At 41.7% G+C, this 21,786-nt stretch overlaps 1 protein-coding gene across 24 annotated transcripts in view; it reads left to right on the top strand.

Annotated features, from left to right (window-relative positions):
• Znf644 (zinc finger protein 644) overlaps positions 1–21,786 on the top strand; it is a 56,452-nt gene that overhangs the window by 1,439 nt on the left and 33,227 nt on the right. For 10 of the 24 annotated variants that reach the window (XM_050155689.1, XM_050155674.1, XM_050155690.1 and 7 more), the window contains 2 exons: positions 11,008–11,118; positions 20,917–20,977. The exons of 1 other annotated variant lie outside the window; for it this stretch is intronic. In XM_050155689.1, coding sequence (XP_050011646.1) covers positions 20,934–20,977 — 44 coding nt within the window. In that variant the 5' untranslated portion in view covers positions 11,008–11,118; positions 20,917–20,933. Of the gene's footprint in view, positions 1–11,007; positions 11,119–19,075; positions 19,311–20,916; positions 20,978–21,786 lie in introns of all 24 variants that reach the window. 13 more of the 24 variants (XM_050155685.1, XM_050155684.1, XM_050155679.1 and 10 more) reach the window with 2 other exon arrangements.

Below are 21,786 nucleotides of genomic sequence, written 5' to 3'. Positions count from 1 at the left end.
TTAAATATAGTTGTTATAAAACTTTTATGGTAGATTTCAAATTTTATGTGATAAACTCAATGAGGGAATACTCACAGCTGGGGGCCCCGAAATGATGGTCTTGTTCTGTGTACAAGTTAATTTCCATAACACCGTCTTCTGTACGGGCAAGTACTGATGGATGCCAAGTTTACTGCATGGGGGTGGTGGGGGGATGTACTGGATTTGTCTTAAACGTGTCGTAGGTAGTTTAGTTAGTTTTTGGAAAGCATTTCAGAACCTAAACAACGAAAGTTCCCCAGAGCAAGGAAACTTGTGTCTGTGCCCAGGGAATTTATATCAGTTATACTGTATTTCGGGTAGGCTTGGTAAGAAAGAAGCTGAGCTGCTATAATGAAGTTATAACTCAGCGTAGACATTTAGATTAGTGAAACATGGGTGCCTGACTGGTACTAATGCAGTGGTTTGTATATTACTGCTAAAAAGTATGGCTGTAAGTTTTTTACGTCATGCATTGTGTTGGAAGAAATGATGTGAATTCAAAAGAGCTGGTGCCTCGTGTTTGCCGTTAATGTAATTGCCTGACGGAATGTTCAAACACATTTAGATCATTTAAATCTGAACTTTTCAACATTACTTAAAACTTTGGTTTTTCCTTGTTTCTTTGCAGTTATGTATTTTCCCTTCCTTAGTTTCTTTCTCATAGAGAGCAGCTAACATCAGCTGTATTCCTGGATCAGACAGTTTTACCAGAGGAGGAACTGTAAGAGAGCTGCTACCCTTTCTCATCCTCCTAGCAGTGTATTGAGTATGAGTGCGTGATGTAAGAAGATGGTCTTCAACTCCTATCCTAGTCCTCGTTGTTAGCCACCGCTAGTGGTTCTAAAAACAAAGGCTATTACTGGGGAGGCCTGGTTAAGTAGTGCCATTAGTGAGATCACCTGTGACAATAAATGTACTGTTAAGTAATTTCCAAAGTCAAAATATGACTTTTTTCAAAGCAGACTTGACCCAGAAATGTAAAAATTATAAAACAAAACAAAAAACCAAAACCATGTGCTTGATAAATCTTGGAAAGTTGAAAATAACTGCCATTAATTGCTAGAAATTGCCAAGAAATGAAATAGGTGCTGGAAACCATCCTAGTGCCCTTCATTTTGTAAAGTTGTTGTTTGGGTAAACAGAAGCCTCTTAGGCGGCTATTCAGAATGACCTCAGACCAGCATGGGTCTGGGGATGCAACAAGTGCTGCAGCCATCCGTGCAGGGCTCACAGTGCTGCAGCCATCCGAGTTTGTCAGCTGCACAGAAACAGTTGAAATTGGCAGAAGCCTCTTAGGGGTCATATCAAGTGCTTTTTAAATGACCCTTTCCCCCTCAGAGCGTTGAACACTGAGTCGATGTAATCACACTTGCTCTTGTGGTAATTAGGGTTCTGGCATGGTGAGCTGTGATTATAAGGTGAATGTCACTTGCGCATCTTGAATGCTTTCCAGGGTTTTTGGTTTGTTCAAGTTCTAGGAGAGCGTTGGCGTTAAAGACTAATGGGTAGCAGAAGGAGTGAAGGAAAGCAGAGAAAATGGTGGTGTGTCTGCCATGCCAAAGGCTCTGCTGGCTGTGCGGATCAGTGCTTTGGATTATTGTTGCCATGTGACTCTGGGAGGACCAGTGCTCCTAGTGTGAGCACACGAGGACTCGGCCGTAGTACTTGTAGAAATTGGCTTGTCGAGTTGTGAGTCCGAATCTGCAGAGCACAGAGTTTTTAGCAGTCCTTATAGAAAATTAAAAAGAAAAAATTTAAATTGGTGTCTTTGTAAAATCAGACATTGGAGTGAATGGTGGATGTCGTGATTTGGATATTCATAGGTCTTCGTGTTTTTCTGCGTTTATCTGGTGTAGAGATGTGTTTGGTACATGGGAAATTGTAAACATTGAATAGTTTATGAGGTGTGGTCCTGAAAGTGCTGTTTGCGATTAGGGCTAAGTAGAAGGAGATAGCTTCTTTTAATAGCGCCACTTAGGCCTTTCAGTTTGGGGTTTAAATGACTGCTTCCAGCAGTAGCTCACCCTGCTGGTGGGCTGCAGAGTGTCCTCCCCTCTCCCAGACAGAGGGATGAACTCCACCATGTTCAGTTGAGTCTTCCTTTAGGAACAAGTCCACGTGAAAGGGTGTTTTCTTGTCTTTTAAGGTCTCAATTTCTCTGCTCCTTAGATTTTTCTCAGCCCTCCAAAGCTGACCTGTGGGGTTGCTTCTTGCTTGAACTTAACCTGACTCTTGCGTGATTATGGGGTTGTACGCATCTGTGTTTTTTAATTGAAGATCTCCAAGATTAGAGACTTGCCAGGCTTGGAAGCCACACTTGAAGTCCTCTCGTTGCTGTAGCTGAGGAAGGATGGTGAAGTTGAGGCCACCTGGGTTACAGATACAGTAAGACCCTCAGCCCCTCCACCCTCCAAAATCCTCCAGTTGAGAGGTGTTAACAAGAAAAACAGCATTCCGGTGAGGTGACCGCTGCTCTCTCCAGGAGGAGGAATACGGAGATTTCAAGAGGAAAAGAAGGATGTAGCTGAGGTTGGGGAGGGAGGCTGGATGAGTTTGTCTTGAGAAATCACCTTTGTGCTAATCTTTGACTCCTGTAAGTAGGGAATCATTTAGGATTCTTGGGTCTGTGGCTTTGTGTATAACAGTGTAGATAAGTGATTTATTCCATGAAATTCAGTTCTCTTCGTGCAGGCTGTGGTAGAACTGAAGTTGATTGGAATGGTGCATACAGGTTTTATGTATTGTGTGTGTCTCAGCACATACATATCCATAATGTGCAGTGATAGGGAGACCAAGGTGGGTGAATTTTGCAATTAAAGCACCATTTGCCAAACATGGCGTCCTTTATTCTGTCAGTTACTGAATTTTTACATTTTTGTGGGCTTTTTGTTTTTTTGTTTTTCCTCTTTTTTTTTTTTTTTTTTTTTTTTTTTTTTTTTTTTTTTTTTTTTTTTTCCGAGACAGGGTTTCTCTGTGGCTTTGGAGCCTGTCCTGGAAATAGCCCTGTAGACCAGGCTGGCCTTGAACTCACAGAGATCCGCCTGCCTCTGCCTCCCGAGTGCTGGGATTAAAGGCATGCGCCACCATCGCCTGGCTTGTCTCTCCCTCTTACATTAGCTGTCCTGAAACTCGTTGTGTATACCAGACTGGTCTAGAACTCACAGAGATCCATCTGCCTCCCAAGTGCTGGGATTAAAGGCCTACAATACCAGTCCTGGCTCAGTTGCTTTACTTTTTTAAAGGTTACTGTCTTAATCTTCTTCCAGAGTGTTTATCGCAAATGTGCACATTGATGCATTTTATCCGTTTCCTGACCATGTTAGCTATAATTGGCACCTTTCGATCACCGTTCACTGGAGAGGAGGAGGGCCATTCCGAATTTGTTTGCAAATGGTATGAAGGTAGAGGAAAGCCTTGCTGGAGTTGGACATGATTCACTTGCTAATACCGACAGGTAGAGAGTGCATGTCAGCATGCATACGAACCACAGTGGAGGCAGGAAAGGGCAAAGCTGAGAAACGGGAGCTCTCAGGTGACACTGATAATGTTTAGATTAGCAGTGTGCACTGAGTGGATATAATAGCAGTGCCCTCATCAAGCAGAGCTAACATCAAGTTAGCCCTCTGGACCGTTATTCTGAGTAAATGGGGCCCAATAAACAGTGGTTATTGTCATGGTTTAGTCTTCGACAGTAAATCAGCTTTTCTCCTGTGCTGGCTTTAGAATTGTTTCTGTAAGTGCCCCGTCTTAAGCTCTATCTAAAACGGAGAGTTAAAGAATGTTGGAGCAGGCACAGAAGTGTGCCGTTCACTGCACTCCATAGTTGTACCTGGAAGTGGGTGAGCAGATGTACTTGGGAGAAGTGCTTCTCAGTGCTGACGGCCTGGTTCACTGCAGTCTTGAGAGGAGAGAAGGTGGATTGGTTCTGTGTGCTTGAGTGTAATATATATATCCTAGGTAACAGCGAGGGGAGCTAGACAGATGTGCAAGCATGGGGACCCCAAGTTAGAGTGTCAGTATGCAGGTAAAGCCAGCCGAGGCGTGAGCCCACGAGTCAACCCCAGGCCTGGGCTGGTAAAGATTTATAACCCTGGAGCTCAGGTTCAGTGAGAGATGCTGACCTCTGGCTCCATATACATGTGCAGATGCACCCCGTCTGATCCCAGGAATTGGGATCTTTTCATTGGGGCTTTTTAATTTCTCCACATGGAGCATTTCCTTTGCCTGTTTTCCTTTCGTCCTGTGTGCCCACATGCATGTGTCCTCATCACAAACACAAATTCTTAAACAAAATTGTACAGGCTGGTGAAATTTTTATTTCACACAAGGAGGTATGTTGACATGAAATACGGTTTCATTTATGTTTAAGAGTTGTTTTCAGCAATATAAAAAGTAAGGGAAAGTCACCATCCTTTTTTTTTTTTTTGAGACAGGGTCTCATGTAGTCCATGCTGGCTCCTAATTCATTATATAGCTGAAGGTGATCTTGATCTTTCTGCCACCTCCCAAGTGCTGGGAATGCAGGCTTGCATCATCATTTCTGACTTGATCCTAGTACTATAACACAGTTATAGTTAATATAAAGTTAAATTGTCTATTGTGTTTTGTAATGCTAATGGCCATATGTCCCGTTTTACATATAAGGAAGCACCTCAGTGTTACAGCGTTATAGTGAACAGATCCGCGTTGAGCTCGAGTGCGTCTTGATGCTAGCTAGAGAGGAGAGACACAGAAGAATTGACTTGTCCGTCATTTCTAGAGGTTGTGGAGGTCAGTGCTGCACAGCAGACATTTGGGTTGAGCTGCAAGGCTCAGTTTATAATTGTAGCCACACTGAAAGAAGAAATAGGTCAAAAATCTAAATATAGTTCAGCTCAGCATATCCAAAATGCTATTTTAATTTGTGAATATAACTGAAGTGCTTACATTTGCTATCCTTAACAAATCTGTAAAATCCTGTGCTACTGTAGACATAAAGCACACTTGAGTTCAGAGTAGACACAGTTACTGTATTGGACAGTGCACATAGGGAACGTCCTTTTTAGGGTGCTGGAGAAAGTATTTAACTAGAGAATGCTTGAGAAAAAGGAACGTGTGAGAAGAATATTCCTTTAAAAATTGATGGAAGTTGAAGCAGCTATACATTGAACCCAACTGATGGATTGGAATTGTGGGTTGGGTTGAGAGGGGTAGAAACACAGACCGATAACTATATGGTGGAGTGTGTGTGCATAATCTGTTAGTACTTTATGAACAGTGAACTGATATTTAGTAAAATTAATACTATGCAGAGTAAGAAAAATGCTGGGAAAATACCGAAGTTTTGTGGACCTTCTGAGATTTCCCATGTTGGGATATTATTGTTTGATTTGCAGTATATGGTGATTGGTCAGGAAGACTGGAAACTGAGCAATGGATTTTAGATTTAGCTAATAGTGACTTGTTTTTAAATGTTTTATTTAGGCAAAGCTTACACACATGGAAATACCACAAGTCTATCCAGTGCCAGATAATGCACACATGTCCTTTTCGCTAGAATCTAGCTCAGGCAAATGAACATTTGGGGCTGAGGAGGTGGCACAATGGTGAGAGCACTGGCTGCTCTTCCAGGACCTGGGTTCAGTTCCCAGCACCCACACTAGGAGGTTCACAACTGCCTGTAACTGAGGTGCCCTCCTCTGGGCTCTGGGCACTGCACTCACATGTGCTTGTGCATACACTGAACACACACAAATACAGTCTTGAAGCCTCCACCCCAGTTTGAGCACCACTCTATGGGCAGGCAGAGCTCTGGGTTCAAGGCTGATTGAGCTACACAATGGAACCCCGCCTTTCAAGAAGTAGTGCAGAGCGGTTTCTGCACTGAAAAAGGTGCTTTGTAGTGATTCCCTGTCAGATGTATCAGCGCTGGGTTAGTTTTGTTTCTGGACTTGGTGATGGCATACATATTCTTTCCAGGGGTGGGAGGAGCGAGTGAGCCAGTTTCTGCCCTTGCATGAGTTTGGAGGAGTCAGATGGGATGGGAGTTGATGCGGTGATTTGTGCCCAGATTGGAGAGCAGCTCCTCGGTTTTTACTGATAGCAGCTGTGTAGTGGTTAGTGTTAGGATCTGGAAGTTTTAGAATATAGAGATTTGAATGACTCCACAGAGAACAACTGTCTGCTTTCAGTATAGTATTCTTATGCATATGGCCAAGAAGTATGGGATTGTCCCCTTACACAGATGCCTTTTGGAGACTTAATAGTAGCTTCTAGATTAATGTTCAGGTTTTTCAGGCTGCTTAACGAGGTATTTGAGGATGTCGTACTGTAATTGTGGAGGTAGTAATAAATTATACTTGTTTTTACAGTTCAGCATCCACCTTTTAAGTTAAAAGATTCTGGCATTTGTTAACCTATGAGTAACTAGAGTGTTACCTTACCGGAAGATTCTGAATGGTTAAAACCTACAGGGGAGGCTTTACCAACTGAGAATTGCAATGGGAATGCTGGCTAGCACTTGGGAGAGTTGAAGGTCATCTTCTGGCTACAAGGTTAATGAGGTCAGCCTGGGCTGTGTGAGAGCCTGCCTCAACGCTCCTCCCCGCCCCTCATCTCCACAGAAAGAAGAAACGGAGAAATGTATTTGCTGATCATGATTTTTACTTAGAATGTTTGAATTTTTCTCCTTCTGTTGGAACCAGTAATTTCATCACTGTTAGGCATTACTGCTAAGCAGTGGAAGCCTTTTTGTATAATGTTAAATTGGTGAGTTTCTTTTTCCATGAAACCTAAGGACTTAGAGTTGTAAAGGTGTATAGTAAAGAAATAATGTAGCTTACCCGTTATTATATCTAGTTTTGAAGAATGGATATGTTTTGCATGTTCTGTAAAAATTGCCATGAAAAGATTTTATTAACATTTAGATAATGAATGTGTTTGAGCTAATAAATAAAAACTTGTATTCCATGTGAAAAATATTGTTTTTTGTTTTAAATAAGTGTTTAATATGGGATATGCTGTCTTGAGATAGCAGTTGTATCTGCATGATTGTCTTAGGTCAGTAGGACAGGTGAAGTGCACAATTGGACAGATTAGTCATTGAAAAAAGACTTAAATGTTAAGACTTTATAAAAAAACTGGATTTAGGAATTCACAAAGTAATAGAATGTTATTTAAGTTTTTGGAACTCACTTCTTTGTAAACTTGGACATGTTTATGGTGCTGAGTTTGATAACTGAATTTGCTTTCGTTTTTAGAAACATTTTGTTGTTTGCATGCATCACTTTTTATGTCTTTTTTTTTTAACCTTTTGAAACTTTATTTAAAAAATATCACAAACAAATGTTTTTCACTGCAGTATGTGGTGTGTTGCATTTTCCAGTCTGGCCACTGCTTTAGAGCTCCAGTGTGTCATACCATGAACTGTGCGTGGGTCTGAGCAGGCCGGCTAAACGCAGAGCACACCTGTAAACATGGTAGAGCTGAGAATGACAGTGTCAGTAAACGTGGTGCAGTTTACAGGTGACATCTGCTACCACGTGGTTTTGAATCTGGAGTGATACAGTAAGTTATTTTATGTGTGTGTATTATATATATATATATATATTTTACATCAAGTGGAATTTGCAGTCTATGCTTATACTTTTCAAAAATTTAAGCAGGGTGGAAGTCCAGGCTGAAGGTAATTTTTCTCTAGAGTAAATCCAACAACTTCTTTCAATAACTAATTGTTAAAAACCTTGAAGTAATTACCAAAACAAGAAGACAATGCACACCACAGTTGCCCTTCACCTGCTTTACCTGGGCTGGTTGTACGGTTGGTTTCAGCATCCGTAGGAACGCTCCAAAGAGCCGGTGACTTGGAGGCCACTGGAGTGCACACTGGGCTGGTCAGGGAGCTGCTTCGTAAAAACAGTGGTTACCTAAATTTTGAAGAAATGCTATAGATAGATATAAATAGACTTATCAGGGAGAAATTGATGTTAAAAGAAAACCACACTGGTGGGAATTATAGGATGCCAGCGTTATCCTTGATTAATCAATTTTAAAGTAAAGGAAGCTCAAATAAACTTAAGATCGTAAGAACTGGAAGGATTGGAAGTTTGCCTTGGAAATTTGAAGTAAAAGTTTCACTGATCATTGATTCGCCAGAATTCCATGAAAAAGGTAGGAAAAAATGTAGCTACGGTGAGCTTGGGGCAGTGACTGACCTGAGTCCGGCAGAGCTTGTCTGCTTGGTGGGGGACAGTATGACACACTCACAGAGATCTGCCTGCCTCTGCTTCCCAGGGGCTGGGCTTAAAGGGTGCTGGGCCACATCCAGAAAGAGAAACTGATGACACGGACTATTGAGACCGCTGCCCGTGTTGTACAGAGCCCAATAGAAGGGCACATGGTGCTGAGAAATGGCTGGTGGGTGTACAAGTGTGGGCACTTAGTCTGGTAAGAGTAGGGTGGGGTGGGGATGTGGAGGGGACAGGTTGGTCTTTGGAGGTCCTTCACGGGCCAGTGTAAGTCTAGCTGAGTTGGCCAGCTCCAGGACATCTCCACGCGAGCACACACACTCACATACCACACACAGTGGAACGATATTCCTGCTCTCCAACAATTTAGTTGGTAAAGTTTACATGCGAGTTATAGATCTTATGACACATGAGTCTTTTTCCATGAGAAACTTGGTGATTTGAGTTATTGTTAAGTTTGTTGTAAGAACATTGGCGGTTAGCCAGACCTGCATCATGAATTCCAGAATAGTCAAGGCCACGGAGAGCCCTTTCTCAAAATCCAAAACAAAAACCACTGAAACCCAAGAAAGTTATGCTGTGATGGAATGGATGGATGCTGAGTGACATATCTGAGTTCAGTGAAGGCAACGCTGAATTGGAATGAAAACAGTGCATATTAGTCATAGTGTAAGAGCTGATAGAAAACTAGGCAGTAATTAAAGTTAACTATCTGGACTGTGGGTTTCTGTTATTAAATAGGTACTTGTTTTAAAAACTTGGGACACTTATAGACACTCCCCTGAACTAGGGAAGAAAGCAGGCCCACCTGCTTGGCAGGCAGGAGCTCCGCCTTTGAGAGAGAGTTTGTGCTCAACATGAGGGGGATACACCTAAAGACTCAATTCCCTGGCTTTCATGTTTTTATAGTTTATATGATTTATCTTTACTAGAATGTCTAAGGCCCCTTAGTTGGATGTAATTGTGTTTGGTGACACCTGGAAGTGTGTAATGTGTAGGCCATTCTTGAAGTGGAATTGGGAAAAACATGAAAATTACAGCAGAAATAAAATTGAAATATTTCCTGCTTTTTAGAGAATTAAGCAACATTTGGGGCATATGGAATTTTACAGTTTTAAGTTAGTGTGAAATTTACGTTTTAGCCATTCTGATAGTTAATATTAGCTCACAGCTCAGAGTTTTTGGAAACTTGGAAGAATAGTTACATTTGACTCTTATTTTGGTTGCTGATCATCCCTCAAATCAGCTAAAGCAAAAAAAAAAATGTTTCCTTTGCTGTCAAGTAGGGCCTGGGAGTTGATGTAGATAGGGTGGCGAGAAGCGGAGACCACAGAAAGGACTCCTGTAGTGTGGGGTGCTGTCTCTGGCCGTGAGTAATGAAGTGGCTGCCTGCAGGGACGGACACCAGGGCCCTGAGCTGATTGCTGTAAAGGTTCCCGTCTCTGTCCACACAGGAGAGCTGGAAGTTGGAGGAGTGTGTGATGCCCTTAGGGTAGCAGTGCCTTAGAAACCGTAGATGCCTGGTAGGAATTGCCGGGCTGCCTTCAGCTTGCCTTGTTTTCCAAACCTGACTTTGACTTGCTAGTTTTCCTTTGGATTGTAGTTACCTGGAAACTTAGTATTGATTTCTGCTCATCTTCATTAAACATTTGCTGGGTTTTGTTTGGCTCTTTGGGTTTACTCTATAAAAACCAGGCCGGCCTGGCTGCAAACTCAGAGATCCACTCGCCCCCGAAGCTGGAATTGAAGGCTGCTCCACTCTGCCTGGCCTTGCTGTGTTTTTAGACAGTGATAACAAACGATGAAAACAAAAAATGTAAAAAAAAACCACTAAAGTGAGTGATACTTGTGTGCCAAAACAGTTGAAGAAAGGATTGTTTCATTAAAAAGCTCGCTGAACTAAGCACAACGTTAGGCTTAAATTTGTGTGACTGACAAATAGCTTTGAGATGCAAACAGTTAACTTCTCAAGAAGCTGGTAACACTAGCCTTGGATCTTAATTCACCTTTTAGAATTTTATAAATCAAGTCAAACACCAACCAAAGACTGGTTAGAGAGAATGGCAGTGCTTTATGTGATAGGTTATTCCTAATATTTCCAATAGAGTACTTATTTTCTCAAATTCCTGTGATTCTTTTTATTAAAAAATGTTTTTATAAGTATATTGGAGGCCGGAGAGATGACTCATGGGTTAAGAGCACATATTGATCTTGCATATAAATCCTTTTTAAAAGGTTATATATTGGCCTCAAAAGGGGTTTCAATTTTATACAAGACAAATCCTGTAGGTTATGTTTAGCTATAGTGTGCAGTAAAACTTGATGTTAGGTCATAGAAACCAGAGTAGCCACCGAGACTTCACTGCTGTGCTTTGCTCAGACTTGGAGCAGAAAAAGGAAAGATGATCAACCTTTATGTGAGCATCGTGGGCTAAACAGCCGCCCGCTGTCAGCATCCCTCTGGGACTTCAGAGGATCAGGAGAGTGGCCTTGAGGTAAAAAGCCTGGTGACAAGCAGCGACTACTCACCCAGTGAGGGGCCTGCGCCTGGTCCTGAGTTGGTGGCTGCAGGTCCCTTTGAAAGGAACTTGTAAAAACCTGTAAAGCAAGGAGCATTTGGGATCTGTTACCTCCAGTTTTCTTTTCTTACACTGAACTGGAAGGTCTGTGTAGATGAGAAAACTAGGCAGAGCTCAGGGTAAGGGTACGGACCTAAACTCGGGGAGGACGAGAAACCAACACCAGCCTGTTTTCTCCTCAGTTCTGTCAGGATCCTATTCCCAGAAGCAAGATTGGAAAATTCATCCCTTTACAGCAAGCTGGTGTGAGAAAGGAAAAACAAAAGCTCAGTTGATAACAGAAGACGACCCAGGTAAATGACTCAGATTGGTTTATTATAGTGGCACCTGCCTACAGACAATTCCTACTTGACTTTAAATACCTGATCCTAGGCCTGAGGACCCCCAGATGCTGAGAATAACAGAAACTGCTGGAGCTGATGAGGGTTTGAGGACTACCCTTACCTGTAGGTATAAGGACAAATATTTAGAAAGTAGTTAGTATTATGGTGCCTAATAAATTAGTGGTTATAGATTGTCTTCCATAACTGTGAGGGTGATTAGCTAGGTTTGCATACCCTGCAGTTGTAGTAAATGAAATGAGAATTCTTTTGCATGGAGTTTTTCACACAGCATACTGAGATTCAGACATGCACGTCACCAGCACTCAGTATGATTGGTTTTAAAGTTGTGTAGTGGTGTCTTATTGCAGCTAGTGACAAAGGGTGCCGTATATCCTCATATACTCAGTCATTCGGGTGAAATAAAGGACACTCCAAATCTCCTGCCTGTTCTGTTGAAAGTGTAGAAACAGGCGACGAAGCACACACTTACTTGTAGTCTTCGTAATAAGCCCTTGTAAGTTTCTGGAACATGTGCTCTTCAGGTGTCTTACATGCAATGCCACAGTATTAGCATTTAACGTATGCACATCCTGCTCTACGGTTTAATCTCTTGGTGACTGAGTACCCACTGCCAGCTGAGTGCCCTCAAAGTTTGTGCCCTGTAATTCTTTGAAACTCTTCTGTTCTCTAGTACCCTCCCCACTTTTCCCTATTTTTACACAGCCTGCCCTTCAGCATTGCTTTCTTTCTCTACTGAGTCAGGACCCTTTCTGTACTGAAGGTTAGCTAGTCAGTGGTGTTTTCTGTTCTGTCCTGAAGGTTAGTGGTGTTTTCTGTTCTGTACTGAAGGTTAGCTAGTCGGTGGTGTTTTCTGTTCTGTACTGAAGGTTAGCTAGTTGGTGGTGTTTTCTGTTCTGTACTGAAGGTTAGCTAGTCAGTGGTGGTTTCTGCTCTGTCTGAACGGCATGGGCATGATCTCTGGTTCTTGTTGAGTCAGGGGCAGTCTTCTTTATCACCCTTCGGGATGATGTAGTTTTGACTGGTTTCTGTGTAGGGTTGCATAACTTATGGCTAGACACTTCCAGGTAGGTGTTCTGTCTCTTTGCAATTCCTGTACACTTTGCCTTGAAGTTGCTGGTTATGTGTTTTGGGCTCACTGCTCAGTCTTTTGTGTGATGGGGTATGTCTTTTCCTCAGGCATTAGATTGTTGCTTCATTTATTTCCCTTTTATGCTCACCCTGAAGACGGTTGTGCTGCATTTTAATATATTTGGTTTTTAGGCTATTCTTGCAGAAGAATAAAGTTCATCTCTGTTACTCCACCTAGGCCATTATATGTATTCTTTCCCCTGTGTTTTTTTTTTTTTTGCATTAGGAAACATGCAACATATTAATTTTTTTAAAGACTTATTCTGTGTGTATCAGTGTTTTGCCTGAGTGTCTGTCTGTGCACCATGTACGTGTTTGGTGTCCAAGGAGACCAGAAGAAGGTATTGAATCCTATGGAACTGGATTTACAGGTGGTTGTGAGCCACCATGTTGATTCTGGAGCTCAAACCTGAGTCCTCTGCAAGAACAAGCACTCTTAACTACAGAGCCATCTCTTCGGCTCCAGGAACACGTAACGGCAAGGCAAATCCATCCTAAATGTTCTCATGGTTGAAGTTCACTAGGATTGGTTACCTTATAAAGCAGATCTCTTGAACATAGTACTAGAAAACTGAAACTCCGTGCCTATTAAGTTCTTGTTTTTTATGTTCAGTCTCCATTTGGATTTTGATAACCATTTTTCTTTACTATGGTTTTGACTAGATATTTCTTTTTTTAAATATATTTTATTTATTTATTATGCATACAATATTCTGTCTGTGTGTGTATGTCTGCAGGCCAGAAGAGGGCACCAGACCTCATTACAGATGGTTGTGAGCCACATGTGGTTGCCGGGAATTGAACTCAGGACCTTTGGAAGTGCAGGCAATGCTCTTAACCAGCCCCCTTGACTAGATATTTCATTGGAGGAGAATTATATTGTATTAACTCAAGTAATGCCCTCAAGTTTTGTCCATGTTGTTATATACTCATAGTATTTCACTACATGTAATACACTTTGTTCATTTCTCCATTAGTGGATAGCTGAGTTGCTTCCCTGGTATGAGTACTATGGATACTGCTCTAGATATGGACATGCAAAAGCATTTGCTAGTCATATGCTAATTTTATTAAGTTTTTTGAGGTACTGCTTTTGTTGACCAGAATAGCCACTCCTTTTTCTGTTGCTGACAGTGCAGCAGTGGTCCCCGCTTCTCTGGGTCCCCACAGTGCTGCTCTGTTTATTTTTATAGTGATCATCCTTCTGATTGGGGTAACATCTCAACATGGGTTTGATCTCTAATTCTCTGTAATAGGTGATATTGAATCATCTTTTCGTAGGCTCATGTTCTGTTTGATTTTAGAGAATTGATTTTTCAAGTCCTTAGCCCTTGAAAGAGTTAGGCCATTGTTATTTGCTGTAGTTTGAGAGTTGCTCCGTGTTCTCTCATGACATCTTATGCCCAGCCAGGTGCAGAAGTTCTGCAGTGATGAAGCCCTATTTGGCCAACAACCTGGAACTTTTTCTCTAGTTTTCTTCTAGGAGTTTCATGTTTTTACATTTTATGTCCTGATTTTTAGTCCATTTTAGTTAATTTTTGTATGTGGTATGAATTGTCTTTCTGTTTTGTATGTGGATATTGGGCTTTACCAAGATCTTTTCTTGAAGAGATGTTTTCCCCACTCTGTATTCTTGGTCCCATTATGAAAAACCATTTAACCTTATGCTGGGGTTTCTTTCTGGGTTGTTTTGTTCCATTGGTTTTCATGGGTTTGTCAGTAAGTCATAGCACTGTTGATTATACTGATTTTTAGTATGTTCTGAAATCAGGAAGTGTCAAGTCTTGTTGACAATTGTCTTGACAGTTCAAGTGGCTGTTTCCTTTTCTACAAAGCTGTGTGTTAGCTGACTTTGCCATTTTAACCACATGTGTTCATTTATGTCTTTAATGTCACTAATCCTTTCTTATTTTCATAGTACAATTTCTTTTTTGTTAACTCCTAAATATTTTTTAATGCTGTTACAGATAAAATTGTTTCCTCAGTTTTTTATTTTTTGTGTATATGAATAGCAAGTGTTTTTAATGTGTTGACTTTGTTTTCTGCTACGTTGCTCTGTTTGTCAGTTATCAGCCATAGGATTTTATTTTGAATTCTGTAGAGTATTCTTCATTTAGGATCAACCTATCATCCATAGGCAAAGATCATTTTCCTGTTTCTTTCTAAACTGAATGCACTTTTATTACCTGTCAAATTTCTACGCACACATTTCTGGTGATGCAGTGGATGGGAGTGGTAAGAAAAAGGAGCACTGTCTTGTTTCCGGACTTACGAGAACACTCAGTCTTTACTCCTGTGTTTACTGTAGATCACATGTGTGAGCATTCCAGTCTGAGGTCAGTGGGCAGCAAGTGTCCAGGACAGCTGTGAATGCTAGGGTGTTTGTAGATGACAGTGGTGTCTAAAGGTGGATACCCCTTAGTTGTGTAGTTTTTATCAGGTTGAAGTGGGTTCTATATTTAGTTCTATAGTAAAGTAGTGCTGGGTTTGGTTGTGTGGGTCTTGTACATCAACTGAGATGAAGTTCTGACCCTTCCCCCATTGCTGTCCATTACAGTAGTTGCTCTTGTGTTGAGCTATGTGTGCTGTCCAGGCTAGGACTCGCTTGTTGCAGTACGTAGTTCTTTATTATACTGTTAGATTTGTTTTGGTAATACTTACTCGTTATTTACATCCTTCATTAGAGATACTAGATTAGTTTTCTTCTTGTGCCTTTGTCTTGATTCGGTTTCAAGATAATTGACCTCATAGAATGAGTTTGAAGTATTCAGTTCTTTGGGAGAATTTGACTCTTGAGTGTTTGGTAGAATTTTCCAGAGGAGGTATCTGGTCTTGGGCTTTTCTTAGTTCTAAAAAAATTTAGAGACTTAAAAAATTATTAATAAGTTTAGGTATTTTGCCTGCATGTATATGTGTGTATCGTGGAGGCCAGAAGAGAGTATGTCAGATACCCTGGACTGGAGGTAGACAGTGTGAGCCACTGTGTGTGCTGGGAGTTGAACCTGGGTCCTCCGCAAGAGTGTCCAGTGCTTTGACTCACTAAGCTATCTCTAGTTGAAAACTTTTAATGGCTGCATCTGTGTTATTCGTGTCTCTGGACTAAAGTACTTGACAAGAATATGATGGCCCAATGATTTTAGAGGTTTAGCCCACCCAGTTCATGGCAGTAGTTTGTGGCAGGAACTTGAGGCCTGTGGTTTTCAAAGGCCCACCTCACGTGAGCTACTCCTGCCAGTCAGGCTCCACGTAATAATGGTCCCACAGCCTTTGAAAACAGCATCACTGCTGGACCACAGCCTCAAGCATTTGGGAGACAGTTCATATTCAACCATAATAACATTTAATCTCCTTTATTAGTTACGAATTATTCAGAGGTTTTACTTGTGGCACACAGAGGTTTAGTTTTAATTATGCATATATATTTTGTGTGTGTGCATGTGTGCATTTTTGGGTATAGGTGCCCGCAGAGTCCAGAAGAGGGCATTGTATCCCCTGGAGCTGGAGTTACAGGTGGTTTTGAGTCACCCAGACTGGGTGCCAGGAACTGAACTTTGGTCCTCTGGAAAAGCAGCAAGTTTTGTTAACTGCTCTCATCAAAGTGATTATGTTTTTAAGTATCTATTCAATTCTGGGTTTTCTCATTTGTTGGCCATTGTGGTTCCTAGTGTTCCCTTCTGACTCCTGACATGATTCCCTTTGCAGAATACTCTTCGTTTCTGTTTCCAGTGGTCTTCTTTTGGTTCTCAGTTTTGTGGATCTTTTTACTACTTATGTCTTAATATTTATCATTCCCGTTTTTCTAACTTGTTTTAGCTTAGTTCTTTTCTAGTTCTTTGAGGCATGGTTTCTAAATTCCCAGTGATATGTTTTGATGCGTTGATTGATTGGGAGTTAGGATTGGTTCCATGGTACAGCAAATTCCTGTAATTGTAGCATTTGAGGTAGCTTAGACTACACATCAAGGTATTATCCTGAAAGTATCCTTCAAAGAATTTTCTGAGAGAGCAAGATGCTAACTTCCCACTGGTGTGTAAATTCCCTGCTTCCCTCTGCTGCTGGCTTTAGGTTTCATTGTATTAAAGTCAGACAGATGCTTTTAGGCTCTGGAATTCTTGACACTTGTAGCTGTGTGGATCTGAATGTCTGATTACTGTTCTGAAATATGTCATTTTCTAAAATATATTTGTTTCCTCAGCATATTTTTCCTTTTCATACCAGATGTTATTGTAATTACGGAGCCAATATTGTCATATAATATTAACTAAAGATACCCCCCCCCGTTTCCTCAATTTTTCCCCCAAAATTTCTTTCTTGTTCATTGCAGCACTTCACGTTTGGTTGCCATTTTCTGTAGATGCTCATGACATGTTTTCAATGACTTTTCAGTTTTGGGTATTGGTTGACTGCATTATAAGATCTCTGTTGCAATGTGTTTTCTCAGGGTTAGGACGTAGTAGGACAGCGGGATGTAGGGGGCAGCGGGGATGTAGGGGGCAGCGGGGATGTAGGGGGCATTAGAGATACAGGGGGCAGGGGGCAGTGGGGTACAGGGGGCAGTGGGGTGCAGGGGGCAGTGGGGTGCAGGGGGCAGTGGGGGGCAGGGGGCAGTGGGGTATAGGAGGCACTAGGGAGATGTATTTGACAGTTTAGTCTCCTCCCAAACCCCGCTAAGGTGAATGAGCTGTACCGCCCTCTCTTGCTTTCCTCATTCCTATGTCCCCTTCCTAGTGCTCATCTAGAATTCTCCTTCTATATCCAGTTAGGTGTGATTTTGGAAGTAGTCTTTCACCCTTGTAGGGACAACCGGCCTGTCTTTTGTGTAAGGAAGCTCACCCACTGGGTTGTGGCTTCCCCCTCAGCACCCATGTCATCCCTTTGCTTCCTGAAGTGTTCTTCCTTCACACAGTCACGTTTGGGGAAAGATAGATGCCAGCTTTGGAGGCTGGGAGGCTGGGGTCAAGATGGTAAAGGTGTAAGTAAGAACTGGCTGAGCAAGTCTGACTCCAGCCTAAGGAACTTAGTGTCTTGTTTGAAAAGCTGAAGGAAAAAAAATAATAAAACAACCAAACTCACACCACCCAGGGCTCTAGCTCAAAACACTTGCTGTATGTGTGAGGTTGTGAGTTCAGTGCCCAGTGGCGTGCGGTGGGTTCAGTGCCCGGTGCTTGAGCGTGCGGTGGGTTCGGTGCCCGGTGCCTGAGTGTGTGGTGGGTTCGGTGCCCAGTGCATGAGTGTGAGGTGTGCTCGGTGTCCAGTATGTGAGCGTGCAGCGGGCTCGGTGCCCAGTGCATGAGTGTGAGGTAAGTTAGTGCCTAGTGCTAGAACATGAGGTCCTAGGTTCAGTGCAGTGTGTTTGTGTGCGCACGCACATGGGTGTGTGCATGGGTGGGGGTTGTTCAGTGCCTAGGGATGTGGAGGGATAAGAGGTCTGCAGTCATTGTTACGGGTCCAGCTCTCCTCATTGTGGAGGTTCTCAGCGACTTTCCGTCTCTTGCCTCTTCATGAGACTGCTGGTGATGTCCCTGCTTGTGGCTATTGTCAAGGCCAGCATTTACAAATTTCTATGCGTGTATTCTGATTTTCTCCTGCCTCCTTACACAGTTATATGTACTTTAGGACCTACTCAGATGATCCAGTCTGTCCACCCCCTCACACACACACAAAGTCGAATGGTTGTAAGAATGCACCACATGGTATAGAAATCATTCCCATAACTCTGTGCATCTGGAGCTATGGAAGTGTCGCGTGAGACCAGCATCCTGAGTCACAGCAGTTGGCACCCAGTATTTCCTGCTTAGTGCTAATGTCAGGTCAGATTTCTGCTCACAGGCTTTCTGTATGGACTGCATCCTTAACACCCCTGGGGTGAGGCTGTCAGCTCTCATTTTGAGTAGTTTTGGTTATTTCTTGTTACATGGAGGGCCAGCTTGTTTGTGTTTTCTGTCCTGCCTGGTACCCCAGCTGTTTAGTCCCAGAGAAAAATCACACAGAGATCTCTATAAATTATAAGCTGATTGGCCCATTAGCTCTAACCTCTCACTGGCTAACTCTCACATCTTGATTAACCCATTTTTCTGATGTATGTTAGCCATGTGGCTCAGTACCTTTTTTTTCAGTGGGGCAGATCAAATCCTGCTGCTTCCTTGGTCTGGACAGGAGTGGGAGGAATCAACTTCCTTTTTCCCAGAATTCTGTTCTCATTACATCATTTCTTCTTCCTGTCTGGTTTTCCTGCCTATACTTCCTGCCTGGCCAATCAGCATTTATTTAAAACATGATTGACAGATTACACACAATTCTCCTGCACCAATTTCTTATGCTAATGTGTCTAGAAACACAAGTCAGTTTTTCTTTAGTTCTTGAAGTGTGAACTGAAGTTTTACTTGGTTGCTTTATTTCAGACACACGTAGGGTCTAGTCAGGTTTTTCTTTGGACTACCAGCTCACAAAAAAACAACACGGAGACTTACTAGTTATGAAAGCTCAGCCTTAGCTTAGGCTTGTCCCATTAGCTCTTGTAACTTAGTTTAACCTATTTCTATACACCTACGTGCTGCCATCCTCCTGCATGTCTGTTCCCGCTGCCTTCAGCTAACTCTTCTGCCTTCTTCCCAGCATTCTCCCTCGACCCTCCTCTCTGCCTCTCATTCCAGCCCATCTCCCCTGCCTAGCTATTGGCCATTCAGTTTTTTTTATTACATTAATTACAGAATACATTTTCACATAGTGTATAAATATCCAATAACAGTTGGGATTCCAAAATTTGAATTTTATTCAGTCTGCATTATTAGGGTTTTAAAAACTGCCAGTTGGGCGATGGTGACCCAGCACTTGAGAAGCCGAGCCAGATGGATCTCTGTGAGTTCAAGGCCAGCTGAGTCTACAGAGTGAGTTCCAGGACAGTCAGCGCTGCACTAGAGAAACCCTGACTCGAAAAAACAAAACAAAACAAAAAACACAAAAATAAAAAGCCAAAGACTATGCCAACCAACTGATGTCCTCAACTGAAATAAGTGAGTTTATGTCTCTAATTTGTTTACACTGTAGGTCAGAAAATACACAAGCACACAAAAAGCACTCACTAGTTTAGAATTATACAGGTTTTATAATTCAGTGAAATAACTGGTAGAACCCTATTTGACACAGCCGATGGGATTAAAAACTAGTCTACCAGGATATGACCACCGTGGTAGAAGTCACTGACGGGGTAGTTGTGGGAGGGCAGGATTAGATGCTGGTAGGTCTGGAAGTGGAATAGCGGGAGTAATCTGGGTTGGAAATTGGAGTAAGTATGGTGCTTCCACCTTGAGAATAATAAATTAAAATAATAGATCCTTTTGGTAGGGGAAGATATCAATTTTGGGTAAGGCAATACTGAGTTTCAGAATTGGTAGAAATGGATTTTTGGTGAGTCTCTTTTTAGTGGATAATTAGTAATAAAAAGTGTTATATATTAAACTGATTCCTAAGTCTCTAATGGTGCTTAACATAGTCTTTATGCTTCGTCTCTGTTAGCTGTTACCATTTATCATTGATGTGTTGTATGTCATCCTATCACTGTATCCTTTATTACATGGTATGGATACATTATTAGATAAACAGGGACCTGACCTATAACCTCCTCATACCTGGTTCTGCATAAATGAATTTAACAAGCACTGTTATTAAAATAGAGCCCTAACCAGGTGGTGGTGGCATATGCCTTTAATCCCAGCACTCGGGAGGCAGAGGCAGGCAGATCTCTGTGGGTTTGAGGCCAGCCTGGTCTACAAGAGCTAGTTCCAGGACAGACTCCAAAAGCTTCAGAGAAACCTTGTCTTGAAAAACATGAATGAATGAATGGAATGAATGAATGAATGAATGAATGTTTAAAGCCCTGTGTTAAAATTGTTGGGGGAAATTGTGTTTGTGCAGGTGTCTCCAGATCTGCCTTTTTCTTGTTGCCAGTCTGTCAGTGTAACATGCGTGTCCACAGCATTTGCACTGTATCAGAAGTATTGTAACAGTGATCTAGACTACATGTGAGAATGGACATAGGTCGCACACAAAGATCATGCCATTTTATATAAGGGATCTGACCAAGTGCAGATGTTCCTATCTTGAAGGGTTATAGACAGAATTAACATTGCTGTTATTAAAATTGATGAAAGCAAGTTACATAAAAAATTTTAAAACTACAAATTATATTTCTTTAAAATATTTTTTTAGGTGTGTGAGTGTTTTTTCCTGAATGTGTGTGTGTACTGTGTGTGCAGTGCCCACAGAGGTCAGAAGAGGGCATCAGAAATTCTGGAGTCACAGACAGTTGTTGCTGTCCTGTTGGTGCTGGAAACACAGCCTGGGTCCCCTGAAAGAGCAGCAAGTGTCTGGAACCACTGAGCTGTTTCTCCAGCCACCTACAATGTTAAGTTTCTTGCTGGGATAGATTATTGCTGCCCTCGAAAGGTACTTAATAGTTTATTGAGCATTTAATTAGTTTAGTTGTTGAACACTTAGATGATGTTTTATGAGTAAAATAAGTTTATAGTTTTTAATTTAAAATAGTGTATTGTGCATACAGTTTGTCCTATCTGAATGAATCACAAAACTAAACGTTGGTTTTTACATGTGTTCTTTTAGGATTGATTTAATTTTGGATGAGATTATTCTTGCATCGAGATGTTAATAAGCCAAAATTTAGGTAAGTAGACCACTTTATTAAATGTCACATATTAAAGTAGGAATAGTAAAAAATAGTTTATATTTTGAAAGCATGCCTACAAGTCTAGAATTAACGAGTTTTAATAAAATTTTGCAATATGCTGTATTAACATTTTGACCAGTTAGTAGGAGTAAAGAAGTCGCTATAAAATGGTGACGTTATAGTTGGTGCTTTGGAGGCCACCACCCCGCTCCCAAATGCAAACATGGAGGCTTGTTCTGACTTATGAATGCCTGGCCTTAGCTTGGCTTGTTTCTAGTCAGCTTTTGTAATTCAGTTTACCCTGTTTCTCTCTAACTACCTTTTGCCTGTGGGTTTTTTTTTTTTTTTTTTTTACCTTTCTTCTGTATATCTTTCTTTCCTTCTTAGCTCCATGGCTGGCTGTGTGGCTGGAGGTTGGCTCCTGCGTCCTCTCTCCTCCTCTCCTTTTTTTCCTCGCTCCTCCTGTTTATTCTCTTTCCCTGACAGCTCTGCCTATCCTTGGCCTACGTATTGGCCATTCCGCTCTTTATTAGACCAGTCAGGTGTTTTAGACAGGCAAAGTCACACAGCTCTACAGAGTTAGACAAATGCAATGTTAAAGAATGCAACACATCTTTGTGCCATTAAACAAATATTCCGTGCATAAACGAATGTAACACATTTAAACTAATATTCTACAACATGAAACAATCTTAATTTTCTTTCTTTAGTATTGAGGCTAAAGCTAACATTGTTGGAATTGTCCTAATATTGTTGGACCACGTTGGAAACTCAGATTTAGTCACGCTAAGCACGGTTGCTGATCT

This window comes from Alexandromys fortis, unplaced genomic scaffold, assembly GCF_014885135.2.
Source record: "Alexandromys fortis isolate MF-2015 unplaced genomic scaffold, M_Fortis_MF-2015_v1.1 scaffold_87, whole genome shotgun sequence".
In the NCBI taxonomy this organism is placed as follows: Eukaryota; Metazoa; Chordata; class Mammalia; order Rodentia; family Cricetidae; genus Alexandromys; species Alexandromys fortis.
This window is presented reverse-complemented; position numbering and strand designations above follow the sequence as displayed.